This window comes from Microtus ochrogaster, unplaced genomic scaffold, assembly GCF_000317375.1.
Source record: "Microtus ochrogaster isolate Prairie Vole_2 unplaced genomic scaffold, MicOch1.0 UNK44, whole genome shotgun sequence".
NCBI lineage: Eukaryota > Metazoa > Chordata > Mammalia > Rodentia > Cricetidae > Microtus > Microtus ochrogaster.
Window position 1 is genome coordinate 2,308,291 of NW_004949142.1, and position 17,776 is coordinate 2,326,066.

Below are 17,776 nucleotides of genomic sequence, written 5' to 3' on the forward strand. Positions count from 1 at the left end.
CCTACAAACTCAATGTCTTCCTCCGTGTCCTCTGCCTCCATCTGATCCATCTCATATCCCCAGGGCTCTCCTAATACTAAAAGTCAGCTCCCTTAGGGGGAACCCAGAAGCAGCAGGAGGCCAATTGAGGGTGATATGACTGCGTCATTTAGCCTGCACCCCTCTTTCAGGGACCTGAGGTGCGGGTTATGCTGGGGGCTCAGATAGCCAGGGACGACTGGACACTGAGGACAGCATCATGGGGGACGTGCAGGTAAGTATCTGTTGATCTGTGCAGGGCTCCTTCCTTCATCTCCAGAAGCCAATCTGAGCTGCTCCTCAGGGGACTTGGATAGCCACTTAACCCAACCATGATGGCCCTTTCCCACAGGACCATGAGGAAGTGCTGGAGATCCCAGATCAGGACAGCGAAGACGAATTGGAGGAGGTCATAGAACAGATAGCATACAGAGACCTCGACATCCCTGTGACCCAGATGCAGGAGCCAGAAGGTGAGAGCCATCCCTTGCCTTCCTCTAGGGACAGTAGGGACCCAGTCCTTCCCGGCTCCACAGCCCCAGCCCTGGTGCCAGTTCTCCCTACAATCCTGGCTGATTGAAGGATAAACAATGTTTTGTTTGAAATGATCACAGGAGGTGACTGGGGTGGTTGGGCTCCTTTCACATGTGACAGGGCAGCCAGGTATGTCTGGGACAAGGACACAAACCCAGTGGCTACCCTGTCTGTCCCACATCAGCATGGAGGACGAGCCACATGTCTGTTGCTGAAGCTTCATTCTGTCTAGACAGCTGGAGACCCTGAGAAATGGGAGAGAACTGTGGGGACCCCATGAGGAGAGACCCCAGGAGTTCACACCACCTTCCTTGGCCTAACCAAGGTCTTAGGTGGGGAGCCTGAGGCGGGGGACCTGTTTACTGTCAACAGGGTTTAAGTGCAAGTGATTAGATTTGAAGTTAAGAGGCCCCCTTGGGAAATGAGGACAATATAAGGGGCCCACCGCATCTGGGTGCTGTGGGGTAAATGGCTACCAGCTGGCAGGTTAGCTGAGCGGGTGGGCAGAGGCAAGGAAGTCTGGTCCCAGATGTGGGGTGGGGGGATGCTAGGATGGTTTTGAATACTGTGACTTGGGACTCTTCTGATCCTCACTGAGGAGGGGTCAGGCTAGGGGCTTGGACAATAAACTCAGGGTTCCTCAGGAAGGCTCAGATGGAGAGTGGCAGATCCAAGCTGGCCCAGAACAGGCGTGGATGTGGGGTTGGGCAGGGATCCTAGCCCAGGGGCAGTGGAAGGATGTGTCTGAGTTCCTTTGGCTCCCTGGAAGCAGTACAGCAGGCCCGAGTGAGAGGCTGTACCAGAGGCAGCGCTAACTAACCCTGGGTTTTTTAGCTCTTCCCACAGAGCCTACAGCCACAGACTACGTCCCAACCACCACCTCCACATCACGCAGAAGCTCCAGTCAGGTGAGGACCCAGACTCCAGCCTTTCTCAAGTTGCCTTGAGATCCATCACATCCCATGAAAAGGGATAGGAAGAGAATCGGGCTGGAGGAGACCCTCCCCCGACAAGCAGGATGGAGGGATCATCCTTGGACACCAGTGGATGGGAAAGGGGCGTGCTCGCTAACGGGGAAATGGACCTTTCTGAATTCCCTGGACAGAACGCTTACTGCTGAGGACCAAGCAGTGCTTCAAGGCCTACTCACCAGGGAATTATAGAATCAAGGGCACATTCTCCTCTGCCCCAGCATCCATGTCCCCACTGAGTACCAGACTGCCTAGCTGGTTAAGAAATTGGGTCCCGGCCAGGATGTGATCCCAGCACTCAGGAGGCAGGCGGATCTCTGTGAGTTCAAAGCCAGCTTGATCTGCAAAAGCTAGTTCCAGGACAGGCTCCAAAGCAACACAGAGAAACCCTGTCTTGGAAAAAGAAAGAAAGAAAGAAAGAAAGAGAGAGAGAGAGAGAGAGAGAGAGAGAGAGAGAGAGAGAGAATTTGGGTCCCTAAACTGTGTCTGAGCCAGGGCAATACGAGTCTCTTAGAGACAGGAGACTGATCCCAATGACTTCCCAAGCCCCTTCTGCCTCAGTCATCAGGCCACAGTTTTCCGACCAAGTGGCTGCTTGGGACATCTTTTGGTCCAGAGGTTCATGCCTCTTCTGAAATATAGTAATGGCTTGCTGAGGAGGATGAGACATGGATCCAGCGGGGTGGGCCAGACCCCCAGGTCCCTTGCACATCTCCCTATGCCCCGAGCAGATCTGTCCTGATCCTTTCAGGGCCCAGTGCCTTTTCTAAGCCTAGCTTAGAGCTAAGTGCCCTCAGGATCCAAGCTTCCGGTTGTTTCCCCATGGGCTTGCCTGGGGCCTGATGGACTAACTCAGGCTGTGGGCCTCAGGTCTATGTGGAGCTGCAGGAACTGATGATGGACCAGAGGAACCAGGAGCTACAGTGGGTGGAGGCAGCACACTGGATAGGGCTGGAGGAAAACCTACGAGAGGATGGTGTGTGGGGCCGCCCACATCTGTCTTACCTCACCTTCTGGAGCCTTCTCGAACTGCAGAAAGTCTTCTCCAAAGGTAAGTCCTGCCAGGCCCTCTGCGGCTGCCGCACAGGAGGCTTGCTGGAGCTGCACTGCGCAGCCACTCAGCTCACCCTCTGCTGCCTGCAGGCACCGTCCTCCTGGACCTGGCAGAGACATCCCTGGCTGGGGTGGCCAACAAGCTCCTAGACAGTTTCATCTTTGATGACCAGATCCGGCCTCAGGACCGAGACGAGCTGCTCCGGGCTCTGCTGCTCAAACGCAGGTGCTCTGCCTGCCTGCCGGGACCTGCCTGGCCTTCCCATCCCAGGGGCTCCTCCCCGCCCTCTACCCCAAAGTCGTCCTACCATTCCTCAACTTCAGATGAACCCCACCCCAGCAGAAAGAGGGGACTCTTCCTCCACCATAGCTTCCACATCCATCTGACACCCCCAAATGGAGACCATGACTTCAAGTTCCCACTTACAGAGAGAGCATGGTCTTGAGGCCCCTTCTGCCCGTTCCTGTTCCCACCTAGACATCCTAGACAGGGCCAACTACCTCCATCCACACTGTCCTGTAAGGGGAGGCTCTTAGTTTCCTTCTCTAGGGTCTCTCTAGCGTGGTCCCTGGGAAATTCCACTGGGTGTTCACCTTTGTCCCACCCAGCCTAGTCTCCCTCTATGGAAAATTCAGCTTCAGCCCACATAGCTCACTCTGCTCATGTCACCTGTGTGTACCGCAGCCGTGCTGAGGACCTAAAGGCTCTGGAGGGCGTGAAGCCTGCCGTCCTGACCCGCTCTGGGGGCCCTTCTGAGCCCCTCCTTCCCCAGGAACCATCACTGGAGACCAAGCTGTACTGTGGACAGGTGAGGCCAGAATGAGGTTGGGAGTGAGAGGGGCTGGGAGAGGCAAAAGCCAGATGCTCAGGCCTCCTAGGCTCCCTGTGACCTCAGGACCCCCTTACACACCTTCCTTCCCATAGGCAGAGGGGGACCCAGAAGGATCCTCACCATCTGGGATTCTGAAGATTCCCCCAGATTCAGAAACCACACTGGTCCTAGTGGGTAAGAGCTCTTCCCCTCCACAGACCCCCACTTCAGGCCCTGGGCAGCTCCCTCCGGAGTCCTAGAGACCTGGCTTTACCATCTGGTGCCTCCCACAGGCTGTGCTAACTTTCTGGAGAAGTCTGTCCTGGGCCTCGTGAGGCTGAAGGAGGCTGTGCAGCTGGAGGACCTGGAGCTGCCAGAGCCTGTGCGCTTCCTTTTTGTTCTGCTGGGACCCGAGTCTCCCCACGTCAACTACACCCAGCTGGGCCGGGCTGCAGCTACCCTGATGACAGAAAGAGTGAGCTTTGCCAGGGAACTGGTGGGAAGGAAGAAGAAAACACCTCTCCCCTTTGACCTGGCCTAGCTGACTTTAAATTCACTATTTGGATCCATTGGGTTGAATTCTGCCTGTTTCTGGCCTGGCTGGTCCAGTCTTATCCTGGATTGCATTGGGCTGGCTAGTCTACTCCGGTCCAGCCTGGCCCACTGTGACCAGTGTTGGCCCAACCTGCTGTGTGGTGTGCCTAGCCCACCGGGGATACTTTAGCTCCTCCTTCCCCACCCAGGGTGCCTGTCTCCCTAAAGCTGGTCCTTAGAGGTCTGAGGGAACAGAAAGAACCAGACCCTACAATGACAGCCAGGATTTTGGTGACTGGTCCCTGACTATACATGTCCAGCCTTCAAGTCTTTGAGACAAGATCTTACCTTGTAGCTCTTGCTAGCCTGGAGCTTGCTATGTAGTCCAGGATGGCCTCAAACTTAAGGCAGGCCTCCTATCTCCCCGTCCTGAGTGCTTAGATTACAGGCAGGCATCATTTGGTTGACTGCTCCCCTGGGGCCTCTTGTCTACAGTCCCAGTATCCAGACCCTTTTTCCTGCCTGTAGGTGTTCCGCACAACTGCCTACCTGGCACAGAGCCGAGGGGAACTAGTGAGCTCCTTGGAGGATTTCCTGGACTGTAGCCTGGTACTGCCACCGACCGACGCCCCTTCAGAACAAGCTCTGCTCAACCTGGTACCCGTGCAGAAAGAGCTGCTTAGAAGGCGCTACCTGCCCAGTGCCGCCAAGCCAGACCCTGCCTTATACAAGACCCTAGGTACCTGTTCTGTCCTCAACAGGGCTTCCTGATGCCCCATGAGCCCCTGGACCCCCAGCGCGGTGCCCCTTTCCTATCAGACACCCCCAGCATCTGTCCCTGTGGTCAAGTTTCCCTGTCACCCCGGCCATTCCTATTGCTCCCTCTGACCATGTTCCTATTCTCTACAACAGACTTGAATGGGGGCCCAGGAGGCCCCGGTGGTGTGGATGACCCTCTACAGCGAACAGGCCGGATCTTTGGAGGCCTGATACGTGACATCCGGCGCCGTTATCCTTACTATCTGAGTGACATCACAGATGCGCTCAGCCCCCAGGTCCTGGCTGCCGTCATCTTCATCTACTTTGCTGCCTTGTCACCTGCTGTCACCTTCGGTGGCCTCATGGGTCAGTGACAATTATGGTCCCCCCCCTAATATCTACCTCTAACCCTCTGACCTTTGCCTCCCCACCTCTGACCCAATCTGATGCTCTGTACGCTCATATCAAGCTCTGTGACTTTACTCTCGCTCCTTGGAAATAATTTCTCCCATCTGGACCCTTGTGTGGCTTTTTCCCACAGGAGAAAAGACCCGGAACCTGATGGGGGTTTCAGAGCTGCTCATCTCCACAGCGGTACAAGGCATTCTCTTTGCTCTCCTGGCGGCACAGCCCCTGCTGGTGCTTGGCTTCTCGGGACCCCTGCTGGTGTTTGAGGAAGCCTTCTTCTCGGTAGCCCCACACTGACCCCAACCCTGTAGCTGACCCTAGCCCACCTGTCTGATGCTCACAAGGTGGCTAAGCCTAGATCTGTCTGACCCGAATTCCTCTGTCTGACTGCCTGCAGTTCTGTGAAGACAACAACCTGGAGTATATTGTGGGCCGCGCTTGGATCGGATTCTGGCTCATTCTGTTGGTGTTGTTGGTGGTGGCCTTCGAAGGCAGCTTTCTGGTCCGATTCATCTCCCGCTACACCCAGGAGATCTTCTCCTTCCTCATCTCCCTCATCTTCATCTATGAGACTTTCTCCAAGCTGATCAAGGTGGGGCCCAGGGGGAATGCTCACACTCACACACAGCATGTGGGTCGCCACGTATGTGTCCGTTCAGCATGACTGTAGCCATGTTTCCACCTGTATGCAAAACCACGAACATGGGCACATGTATGTTTCTGGGTTCACTTAGGACTATGCAGTTGGGTTGCTTAAGACCCTGTAAAGGCTGAGCGGTGGTGGTGCACGCCTTTAATCCCAGCACTCAGGAGGCAGAGGCAGGCAGATCTCTGTGAGTTCGAGACCAGCCTGGTCTACAGAGCTAGTTCCAGGACAGGCTCCAAAGCCACAGAGAAACCCTGTCTTGAAAAACCAAAAAAAAAAAAAAAAAAAAAAAAAAAAAAAAAAAAAAAAAAAAAAAAAAAAAAAAAAAAAAGACCCTGTAAAGGCTGGTGACTCAGTGTTCATGCTATGATTTGGCAGGGGGATTGTATAAGGGAAGACACCCGTATATAAACTTGTCCATATTCATGACTACACAGCATATGACTAGTGGCCACTATGTGTAGGACAGCCTGGGAAATCATGCGTAGTGAGACAGTGGACGCTCTAGGCTCTTGCATTTGACCTCCATAACCCCACAAGGCCTCTGCCTCCTTCGTTTGCCCCCTCCTCCAAAAGCTTCACCTGCCTCCACATCTGCACTATCTATGAAAAAAAGGATCACCTCAGCTGGTGCTGGTGCTGGTGCTGGCGCACGCCTTTAATCCCAGCACTCAAAGGCAGAGGTAGGAGGATCTCTGTGAGTTCAAGGCCAGCCTGGTCTACAGAGTGAGTTCCAGGACAACGAAAGCTACCCTGTCTCGAAAAAACAAAACAAACAAGCAAACAAAAAGGTGACCTATTTATTTGCTTGTTTATTGTGCTGGGGATCAAACCTCTTGCGTGCTAGGCAAATGCTGTTGCTGTCACCAACTCCCTAAGCTCTTTTTGTGACTTATTGCTGTCTCCCAGCCTTCTCATATTCCAAACAAAGCTGGATGCTTGTCCCATACACGCATGCTTATTGCTCCTTCTACCCTTCCCACACACGCTAACTTGTTCTTCATCCATGAAAACCAAGCTGGTTAATATGTCAGGTAAGGAAGAAGGCGGACAGATGGATGGATACATGGGTGGATGGATGATGGGTGGATGACGGTTGTGTGGGCACTAGATGGGTAGACGGATGTCTAGATGTGTGGATGGATGGATGGATGTAAAGACAGATGGATGATTGTGCCCAGTCAACTTATCTGATACTGTCTAGTTCAAGCCAAGTCTTGGGAGGGAACCCAACGCTTTGTTTTTCTGTTACAGATTTTCCAGGACTACCCGCTACAACAGACTTATGACCCTGTTGTGATGAAGCCCAAACCTCTGGGTCCTGTGCCCAACACAGCCCTCCTCTCCCTTGTGCTCATGGCTGGTACCTTCTTACTTGCCATGATGCTGCGAAAGTTCAAGAACAGCACCTACTTCCCTGGCAAGGTCAGTGCACCCCTATCCTCACCTTCTCCAACCCCTAGCTTCTCCAGTACCCTTGGCTCCACTTCCTACCCCAACTCTCCATTCCCAATACCAGGGCTCAGCGACCCTCTGCTGAATCAGGGTTCATGTTGCAGGCAATGCCATCTCTGCTCAGCACCAAGATCCAGCAAAGAACCAGAGACAGAGTTTTTGGGAGAGGGATGAAGAGTGGAGTCAGGGCAGGGAGTGGGCAGAGGAAAAGGGAAGGCGGGGATAGTTGGAGTAAGGACCGTCTTTAGTTCTTTTTTTTTTTTGGTTTTTCGAGACAGTGTTTCTCTGTGGCTTTGGAGCCTGTCCTGGAACTAGCTCTGTAGACCAGGCTGGTCTCGAACTCACAGAGATCCGCCTGCCTCTGCCTCCCGAGTGCTGGGATTAAAGGCGTGCGCCACCATCGCCCGGCTAACCCGTCATTAGTTCTTGATGGACCCCTTGGATTGAGCATAATCCCTGGTAGAGGTGGGATGGGAAGGAAAATGGGTAGGGCATAGGATATGGACACAACTGGTTGCTTCATCTGCCCACAGCTGCGTAGAGTCATCGGGGACTTCGGGGTCCCCATCTCCATCCTGATAATGGTCGTGGTGGATTCCTTCATCAAGGACACTTATACCCAGGTGACTCCTCCTCATCCTCTGCCATGCCACCTTAAACCTTCACTTCCTTTCCCTCCCCATGCCCTGCCAGGTAGACCATCCTTGGTCTTCCACTAGCCCCTCAGGACCATGCTAGCCCAAGCAAGAGCCCAGGCCACACTGCCCTTCTTATGCCTTTGCCCAGGGCAGTAGGATAGAATGCCTTTAGGCTGGGCAGGTCTTTGTGCAGCTTGGGGCAAGCTATAACAACCTTTCTGCTCTTGTTTCCTCGTCTGTAATACTGAGATGAAAAGATACACCCAAGGGCTTAGAGAAGTAGCTCGGAGCAGAGTAAATGTTCAATATAAGCAAGTCCTTGAGCACTTCAACCCAACTCTGCCCCAGGCCCTTGAATTCCCAAGCCCCACCTCTCCCTATCGACATGGCCCCACATTCTCACCAACTGTCTCCTCTCACAGAAACTCTCAGTCCCTGATGGCCTCAAAGTGTCCAATGCCTCTGCCCGGGGCTGGGTCATCCACCCTCTGGGTCTGTATAACGAGTTTCCCTTGTGGATGATGTTTGCTTCTGCCCTGCCTGCCCTGCTCGTCTTCATCCTCATATTCCTTGAGTCTCAGATCACCACGTAAGAACAAAGATAGAGACTTGGCCAGGGAGGGCTGGAGGCAGGGAGGGGAGCAGGCTCTGGGCCAACAGGAGACTGGTCGCTGGTCCTCTGCTAGCTGATGAGAGGGATGGACCAGCAGAGGCAAGTCCGAGTTTTGTGGCCTCTGGGGTGACATCATTTGAAGACCATGTAAGCTATGAGTTGAGCTGCTGGATGTTGGGAGGAGCCCAAACAGGCAAGGTTCTCAACTTGGGCAAGAATGCCTAAGGGTGTTCCGAAGACTTCTAGCCCTCAAGAGTCTGAATTCTCAAATAACCAGAGGGAGGGAGCCAGGAAATCAAAGGGAAATGGGAACAGAAATCCAAAAGGCTCAGAGGGACACCCGTGTGGAGACAGTAAGAGGGGCCTCAGGCGGTCCCAGCTGACCAGACTTCCTTCCACCCTAGGCTGATTGTCAGCAAACCAGAGCGCAAGATGATCAAGGGATCCGGCTTCCACCTGGACCTGCTGCTGGTCGTTGGCATGGGTGGGGTGGCTGCCCTCTTTGGGATGCCCTGGCTCAGTGCCACCACTGTGCGTTCTGTTACCCACGCTAATGCCCTCACAGTCATGGGGAAAGCCAGCGGTCCAGGGGCTGCAGCTCAGGTCCAAGAGGTCAAGGAGCAGCGGATCAGTGGGCTCCTGGTCTCTGTGCTTGTGGGTAAGTGAGACTGGCCATGCCCCTGCCTCCCTGCTCCACTCCCTCCTAGCCCCTGGTCTTAGGGTTGGGGAGCTCCTCCCACTTAGGGGTCCCACCTCTACCATCTTTCCCTGTCCCATCCTGACTCCCTCTCTTGGGACTAGGGACAGAACTTCCATCCCATCTACTCCGTATCCAGGTCCCTACACACCAGTTGCGCATGCCTCCCCAGCCCCCGTTACTCACAGGAGGGGCTCTAGCAGAAGTGAGGAGGCTCAAGGGCCCTGGGACACTGTGATGGGTGTTTGTGTAGGGCAGGACTGCACTGCTGGGCTTTCCAGATCAGAGCCTGCCTCCACCCCTGTCTCCTCCTCCACCCCTGCCTCCTCCTCCACCCCTGCCTCCACAAGTGTAACCAAAAGAAATGTAATAGACTATGGGGTTTTCCCCTGCCCTGCTGTTGGCTGAGTAACTTCCCTGGCCTCTGGGCCTCAGTTTCCCTATCTGCACAGATCAGTTGTTCTAGGGCTGACCTACGGCTCAGTCTAAAGGAAAGCAGAGAGTCTCTGAGCTCCAGAGGGTTCTAGAGCAGCTGAGTCCAGTAGGGTGAACAGCGCTGTAGTCACTGATGGGGAGTTCCAAAGATCCCTTCCCCTTCTCTTTCCTTCTGTAGAGGATGATGAGGCACTCTGTACGGAGGAGAAAGACAGGTTCCTCTGACCATTGTGACTGCCCCCACTAGGCTCCGGGAGCGGGTGGAAGGCAGGAGGCAGGAGTATGACCCTTTGGAAGCATAGTGTTAGAAGTTGTTCACTGCTGAGCCTATAAACAGCTATTGCAGAAAAGGGTCATGGCACTGTGGTTTCATGGTCAGTCCCAAATATGAGCTAAACCCTGTTGGTGCTGGTCCTTGGGAGACCTGAACTAAGAGAGTGTCTCTCCACACAGGTCTGTCCATCCTAATGGAGCCCATCCTGTCCCGCATCCCCCTGGCGGTGTTGTTCGGCATCTTCCTATACATGGGAGTCACATCCCTCAGTGGCATCCAGCTCTTTGACCGCATCTTACTTCTGTTCAAGCCACCCAAGTACCACCCCGATGTCCCCTTTGTCAAGAGGGTACGTGGCTTTGAAGCCGTCCAGCCAGGGTGGGGCAGGAGTGTCAGAAGAGGGCAGCCACTGACCTTGGCTTCCCCACAGGTGAAGACCTGGCGCATGCACCTCTTCACGGTCATCCAGATCATCTGCCTGGCAGCGCTGTGGGTGGTCAAGTCCACCTCTGCCTCGCTGGCCCTGCCCTTTGTCCTCATCCTCACTGTGCCTCTGCGTCGCTTCCTGCTGCCCCTCATCTTCAGTGGGCTGGAACTCCAGTGTGTGAGTCGTGGGGGCCCTGGATGGGAGGACAGGGGATGGAGGGGCACAGCAGAAAGTCCGGTAGTGTGGAGGGCACGTCTTGGACTGGGAGACAGTAGAGAGCTGTCGGTTTGGGCATAGAGATGTAGTTCAGCTGGTAGAAGACTTACCTCCCATGCACGGAATCCTGGGTTCGATTCCCAGCATCACAGAAACTGTATATGAAGGCACACGCCTATAATCGCAGCACTAGGGAGGTAGAGACAAGGGAATCAGAAATTCTAGGTCATCCTTGGCCACACAATTTAAAGCCAGCCCGAGTTACATAAGACCCCGTCTTAAGAAAGAAAAAAAAAAGTCTGTGTCCAGAGCCTTTGTCTCAGTCTTGGTCTGCCGTGTCCTCGTATGTGAGCGAGTGACCTCGTTTCTCTGTGCCTCACGAGCGCAGGGAGGAATAATGACAGGTGGAAAGCATTATGAGGCGCACAGGGTGTGTTCCACATGCTATCCCTCAAGGCATGCAGTGCGGGGCCAGGGCTGCAGGGTGAGGGGATCCCCTGCCCACCTTTCTGCGGGTCCTCTTCACCACACCCTGCAGTGGCCACCTGTCCTATGTAAGCCACTCCTCCAGACCAGCCCTACACTGTAGGGACGGCATAAGACTTGTCCGGGCTGGTTCCTCACTCCAGACATGCCTCTGAAGTCCCAGAAAGTCTCATCCTGTCCAGTCTCTCACACCATCTCCCTCCCACCCCTCTAGCTGGATGGTGACGATGCCAAAGCGACCTTTGACGAGGAGGAGGGTCTGGATGAATATGACGAAGTGCCCATGCCTGTGTGAGGGGCAGGCCCAGGCCCCCAACCCTTCCACTTTCCCACCCTCCCAGGAAGAGCCTTTATGGGTGGGGAAGGAAGAAGGGTTGTCTAGGAAACACTCTACCTAAGGCACACTGGACTTTCTGACCAAAGATGACCAGAAGCCATATCAGGGAATTGGGGTCACAGTCTCTCGAGACTCTATGGTTTCCATGCTGGAAAAGTTAAGTCTGAGCCTCCTCCCTTCACGGCGTAGTTATAAATAGCAAAGGGGAGATACAGAGGGCAGTTTTCAAGTCCCTGCTAGCTGCGTGGCCTTATGTAAGTCCCTTGACCTCTCTGGCCTCTGCTTCCTGCTCTATAAAATGTATACCATGTTAATAATGCCCACATAACCACATGGCATCTGAGGACCAGTGGCAAATGTGAAAGGTCTATTCAATAGCTGTCCTCGTTTTCTGAGCCTGCCTGAGGTCACACAGCCTCTGGACTACGCAGTGGGACTTGAGCCACAACCTCCTGACCTGGAGGGCACGGCTCTGTCCTCCATCTTCCACGCATCCTCCTTCCCTGCTCAAAAATACCCCTGACGACTTCCTCCCTTCCCTTTTCTGCCCCAGCCCCAAGCCAAGACCCTCTCCTCTCACCAGAGAGGCATCCTGGTGAGAGTAAGGACCAAGTGAGGGACTGGGGCTCAGATTCCTAAGTGCTTGTTCCCACCCGACAGACACTCATTCATTCATTCATTTGTTCATTCATTCATTCCATAGCTACCTACTTAGAACCCTGAACCTGGAGTGCACAGAGAGGACTAAGTCAAGCCCCTACCTCGTTGTGGGATCATACACAAGTCTGCTCTGGACTTGGATGGGGATGGAGGGAGGACGGGAGGATTATAATTTATTAACTGTATTTTCTTCTTTTATTAGTATTTTTTTTTTTTGTTTTTTCCTTTTTTGGGTGGGCGTGGGTTGTTTTTTGTTTTGTTTTGTTTTGTTTTTTTTCGAGACAGGGTTTCTCTGTGCAGCCCTGGCTGTCCTGGAACCCACTCTGTAGACCAGATTGACTTCAAACTCACAGAGATCTTACCTCTGCCTCCTGAGTGGTGGGATTAAAGGCGTGCACCACCACTGCCTGGCTAACTATATTTTCTTTCTTTCTTTTTTTTTTTTTGGTTTTTCAAGACAGGATTTCTCTGTGGCTTTGGAGCCTGTCCTGGAACTCGCTCTGTAGACCAGGCTAGTCTCGAACTCACAGAGATCCGCCTGCCTCTGCCTCCCGAGTGCTGGGATTAAAGGCGTGTGCCACCACTGCCCGGCCTAACTGTATTTTCTAAGTGCTTCTTCTGTGCTTTGGTTTTGTCCATGTTCCCAGCCACCGTGAGAGGCCTGCTGTGTCCAACCCCAACTAAACTGAATCTTGGGGGAAACCCAAGGTTTTACCTATTGGAGTAGGAGACAGCGGCTTGCTCCGGACATGGATAAAGATCTATTTTTTTACAAAACAAAAATATTTTTAAAAAAAGAGTTGAAAGAACCAAAAGTTGTAAGAAATGAAACAGAAAAATCTGAGAGAACAGTCAGCAAGAGGCCCCAATGGAAGATTCTCAGGGGTCTCTGGAAACCCATACCTGCCTCCCAGCACACATTGAAGATTCTCAGGGGTCTCTGGAAACCATTCCTGCCTCCAGCCCCCATCACCACACTGGGCTTGTTTCCTCATCCGAGAACCGAGGATCAGAATGGTACCTACTTTGTAGGGGAGTTGCCAGGATTGACTGACACAGTATAAGGAAAGAAAGCACTCGCTGAGCACAGACCCCGCCTTGTGGGGAGCTGCTGGTGCTGCTGCGCCGATGGTCACACCCCTGCCCCCTCTTGCCTTGCCCTGCTTCTTGAACATTGCCAAAGAGAGGGGTTGTGCCGCCCACTCCGCCAGTGCCCTTCCCCGCCGTGCTTGGGAAAAGGTTTTGCCAATAAATACGTCTGTGTTAAGGGGATGCCTCTCTTGAAGTTGTCTCAGAACTGGGGGTGCCTCAGAGGTCTTGACTGGACCAAATGGCATTAGGTGGAACCTGTGTAGGACTTCAGCCATTCGGGACACTAGAATCATGCTGGGAGTGGCCCTAAGCACGAGGAGGGGCGGTTCCTCTTGGGTGACTGCAGAATTCAGAGATGAATTTGAACTCTGTACAACCTTCATCTTCTGGTGCGGAAAGGGGCTGTCAGAAGACCCTGCCCTTTGCACTCGTAACTCCTCCCTCTGTGTCCTAGATCCAAAAGCTGGATGGAGCCTTTGAGGGCAGTCACCAAAGGACACTGAGGCCAAGAGAGGAAGTTAGCTTTCCAGCCACTGCCCATGAGCGCAGCCTCTCTCCCTCGCTGTCATGTCTCATCCCAGAACAACATCTCTTGAGCAACTTTCTATTAACTCTCACTCCGATCCCCTTTAAAGTCCATCCCGCACCCCACCCCTAGCCCACGCTTCCTGCAGTTTTAGGATGCTCCTGGACCAGGGTGTTGGCTACCCTGGAAAGGAGGATGCAGGCATACAAGACCTCCCTACCCTCCTCAGCCTTCAGGAAGAGGTCATTGTCGGGCAGAACCTTCTGGCTTCCTTCCCTGGGTCTATATTTACTAGCTGACTACCCCGAATTGACCCCTTCCAGGCCGGCTGGAGCCAAAGATCTGGGTGCTAACTGGGCTCTTAGGAGAGCCATCCCCAAAGCCCGCTTCCTATTCACACCAGCTGCACAACCCCCACCGGGCTAGGCTTGTCCCCAGGGCTGGTATTTCCCTCACCCCCCCCCCCCACTTCCAGTCTCCAAACTGAGACAGGCCCTGGAGGTTTGAAGCCCAGCACGTTCCCAGGCCCTCCCACTTACTGAGCAGCCCTGGACTACCCAGCAGCACTTAAGGCCTGGTTCCTGCTGGGCCTATTCTTACACGTCCTTCCACGCTCCTGAGAGAAGAACCAACCAGATTAAGAAAGGACAGCCACCTTGACTTGGAGAAATTCTTCAAGTTCAGACAACTCTCCAATTTTTTTTCCTGTTTATTTGTAATTTTTACATTTGAAATTGGACTCCCCCCTTCTTCTTCTCCTTCTTCTTCTTCTTCTCCCCCTTCTCCTCCTCCTCCTCCTTCTTCTTCTTCGTTTTTTAAAACAGGGTTTCTCTGTGTAGATTTTGGAGCCTGTCCTGGAACTCACTCTTATAGACCAGGTTGGCCTCAAACTCAGAGATCCACGTGCCTCTGCCTCCTTTATAGGATTAAAGGTGTGTGCCCCCACTGCTCAGCAGGGTCTGCGTTTCTTTTTTTTTTAATATTTATTTATTTATTATGTATACAATATTGTGTCTGTCTGTATGCCTGCAGGCCAGAAGAGGGCACCAGACCTCATTACAGATGGTTGTGAGCCACCATGTGGTTGCTGGGAATTGAACTCAGGACCTTTGGAAGAACAGGCAATGCTCTTAACCACTGAGCTATCTCTCCAGCCCCCAGGGTCTGCGTTTCTTATAGCCCCAGGATGGCCTCAAATTTACTCTCTAGCTCCGGACAATCTCGAACTCCTGAATCCCCCTGCCTCTGAGCACTGGGGTTACAGGTAGACGAGTCCCATCAAAGTTGACTTTCAAATACTTTTTTGTCATGGTGCTGAGAACAGCCCCTACAGCCTAGTGCATGCCAAGCAAGTCCTGTTCCATTCAATCACTGACCTGGACCCCCCCCCCTCCAATTTTTGTTTGTTTTTCTTTTTTATTATTGTTTTTATTGAGCTATATATTTTTCTCCAATCCCCTTCCTTCCTCTGCCCTCCCCTTACCCTCTTCCATGGTCCCCACACTCCCAATTTACTCAGGAGATCTTGTCTTTTTCTACTTCCCATGTAGCTTAGATCCATGTATGTCTCTCTTAGGGTCCTCTGTGTTGTCTAGGTTCTCTGGGATTGAGAACTGTAGGCTGGTTTTTCTTTGCTTAATCTCTAAAAGTCACTTACGAGTGAGTATATATTATATTTGTCTTTGTGTCTCTGGGTTACTTCACTGTGTTTTTATTTTTCAAGACAGGGTTTCTCTGTGTAGCCCGGCTGGCCTCGAACTCAGAGAATCACCTGCCTCTATCTTAGCCTTGAAAACCTTACAGTAAAGACAAAGTAGTTCATTCCTGCTTATGATAAAACCTTATGGCACAAACAATAAAAACCCAGAAAGAGAGATTGGGGTTCAAGCTGAAGATTAGAAAAGCAAAGCAGCTAGCCACTAGAGAGACCTTACCTCTACCAAGGCTCAGACAAACAAAGGGGAGATCCGGCAATGCTCTCCTCCAGCCTCAGACTCCACACTCCAGTGAGCTCCTGTCTCTACTTCCCTAGTGCTGGGAGTGCTGGGATCACCTTTGTGTGAGCTGTTTCTCTTTTAAACAGATTCAATCTTGTGTAGCCCAGGGTGGCCTTGAACTCACAGAGATCTGTCTGTCTTTGTCTCTGAGTCCTGGGATTAAAGGTGTGTGCCACCACTCTCTGTCTTATATGGCTGTCTAGTGTGACTGCTTTGCCCTCTGATCTTCAGGCAAGCTTTATTTATTAAAACATAAATAATAGATAAAACCTATTTCCCAAGGATTAGGCTATGCCCCATCTGTAATCTTAACTACAAATGGTTCTATACTGCCTGTTCCAGGAATGGCAACCATGTCTTTGTTTGAAAAAGTTAATAACCATTTTACAAGCCTACCTTTGTTTCAAAAGGGTTGTTATGGCTACTTTGTCATGAGTCTACCTGTTGTTACAAACCCAGGTCTTTGTTCCAGGAGGTCCTTATAGCTAACTTGTTACTCCTATGTTCTACTCCTGAAACCCTGCCTATTCTGCCGTTCATTCCCCCATTCAGGAACCCCCACCCCTGAGCTATAAAAACCTTGTTTTCCTCACATCTGACGCTGACCTCTAGAATCCCACCTTACGGGGAGGAAGTCTATGTACACCAATTAAAAAGCTTGTTTTAGCTAATTGCTTGCTTTAATTAACTACCAGCCTTTCTTGAAAGCGGACGGGGCATTTGGAATGGCGAGCATCATTCAATTGGGAGATGCTGGGCCACAGCCAGTCCACTCCCTCTTCTACCTTGACCCTCACACATGACCTGATACTAGAAAACCTTTCCTTTCTTTCTTTCTTTCTTTCTTTCTTTCTTTCTTTCTTTCTTTCTTTCTTTCATTTTTTTTAGTACAGGGTTTCTCTGTGTAATAGCCCTGGCTGTCCTGGAACTCATTCTGAAGACCAGGTTGACCTCAGCATCAGAGTGCTTTAAAAAATAATAAATAAAATAATAATAATAATAATAATAATAATAATAATAATAATAATAATAATACATTTATTCACTCAGAAGGCAGAGGGAGTCAGATCTCAGAGTTCAAGGCCAGACTGGTCTACATACTGAGATCCCATCTCAAAAGCAGTATTACACTGATTTCTTTATTTATTTGGGCCCGAGATGATGGTAGGGTTGTCACTGCGCAGGTGCCATGGTCCAAGAGTGGATGGAGGACAGAAGACCAGTGGAGTCCAGTGAGCATCAGTAGGAGTCAGAGTCAGCTCTTTCCGTTCACTCTGTGACTTCTGGGCATTGACCTAGGGTCATCAGGCTTGGTGTCTTGCCAGCCCAGGGAAATCTCAAAGGCCTTGAGAATCCTCTGAGATTGATTTCCAAGGTTGGCGCAGGCCCCAGGGACCTTTGAACTTTCATTTCCTGCCTCTCCCACATCCCCTACCCTGCCCTGCCCTGCCCTGCCCAGCCCTTCCCTTCATCAAAGAAATCACTACCATTTTTCTTTACCTTTCAATTCATCTTATTTTTTCTATTTGTCTGTGTGTGGTTGTGCAATTGTGTGTGACGGTGCGGGTAAGTGCGCATGTGCAAAGGTGGTGGCCTTAGGTGCTGCGCCTCAAGAACTAGCCTCTCAGTTTTTGTTTTTTGCTTTGTCTAGGGTGGGAGTATACAGTCTGTGTGTCTGTGCAGGTACACACACACAAACAAAAAGGCTGTGTCTTGGTTTCTGAGTCAGAGACTCTCACTAGGACCCAGAGCTCACCAATTCTGCTAAACTGATTAGCCAGTGGGCTCCAGGGTCTACCTGCCTTTTTCTCTCCCGCACCCCAAGCCCCAGTGTATGCTGGGATTACAAGCATGTGGCATGTGCCATCATGCCCATCTTTTTACACAGGTGTTAGGGATTAACCCAGGCAGCACCACGTGCTGGGGAGAGCAGGTTTAAGGCTTGACTCATGTGGTCAGAAAAGGCTGCACATGCGCAGTAAAACGGTCCAGACTGAGAAACCCTTTAGACAAATGTAGTGAAAAAAAAAAAGGGTATAAACAGTCATAAAAAAATAGTTTAAGAATAATAAACTAAAGTCTTTAAAGAGAGAGAGCAAGTGGAGGCCAGCCAGGTCTACAGAGCTAGTTCCAGGACAGGTTCCAAAGCTACAGAGAAACCCTGTCTTGAAAAAGAAAAGAAAAAAAA

General features: G+C 51.9%; 1 protein-coding gene across 1 annotated transcript; it reads left to right on the forward strand.

Annotated features, from left to right (window-relative positions):
* The first annotated feature begins 238 nt into the window (after positions 1 to 238).
* On the forward strand, positions 239 to 11,271 carry Slc4a1 (solute carrier family 4 member 1 (Diego blood group)). The gene is made up of 19 exons (XM_026777051.1): positions 239 to 253; positions 371 to 491; positions 1,387 to 1,460; positions 2,394 to 2,574; positions 2,667 to 2,802; positions 3,262 to 3,385; positions 3,502 to 3,583; positions 3,682 to 3,863; positions 4,451 to 4,661; positions 4,835 to 5,047; positions 5,223 to 5,371; positions 5,487 to 5,681; positions 6,990 to 7,160; positions 7,724 to 7,813; positions 8,251 to 8,417; positions 8,846 to 9,099; positions 10,027 to 10,196; positions 10,278 to 10,451; positions 11,191 to 11,271. Exons 1-19 carry the CDS (start codon positions 239 to 241, stop codon positions 11,269 to 11,271), a joined length of 2,790 nt encoding a protein of 929 aa, XP_026632852.1.
* Positions 11,272 to 17,776: the final 6,505 nt, after the last annotated feature.

Excerpts from the sequence above, each read along its gene's own strand:
- Slc4a1 (XM_026777051.1), top strand. Across the intron at positions 3,584-3,681 it reads AACCACACTGGTCCTAGTGG|GCTGTGCTAACTTTCTGGAG; the intron begins GTAAGAGCTCTT and ends TGCCTCCCACAG. Across the intron at positions 10,197-10,277 it reads ATGTCCCCTTTGTCAAGAGG|GTGAAGACCTGGCGCATGCA; the intron begins GTACGTGGCTTT and ends GCTTCCCCACAG.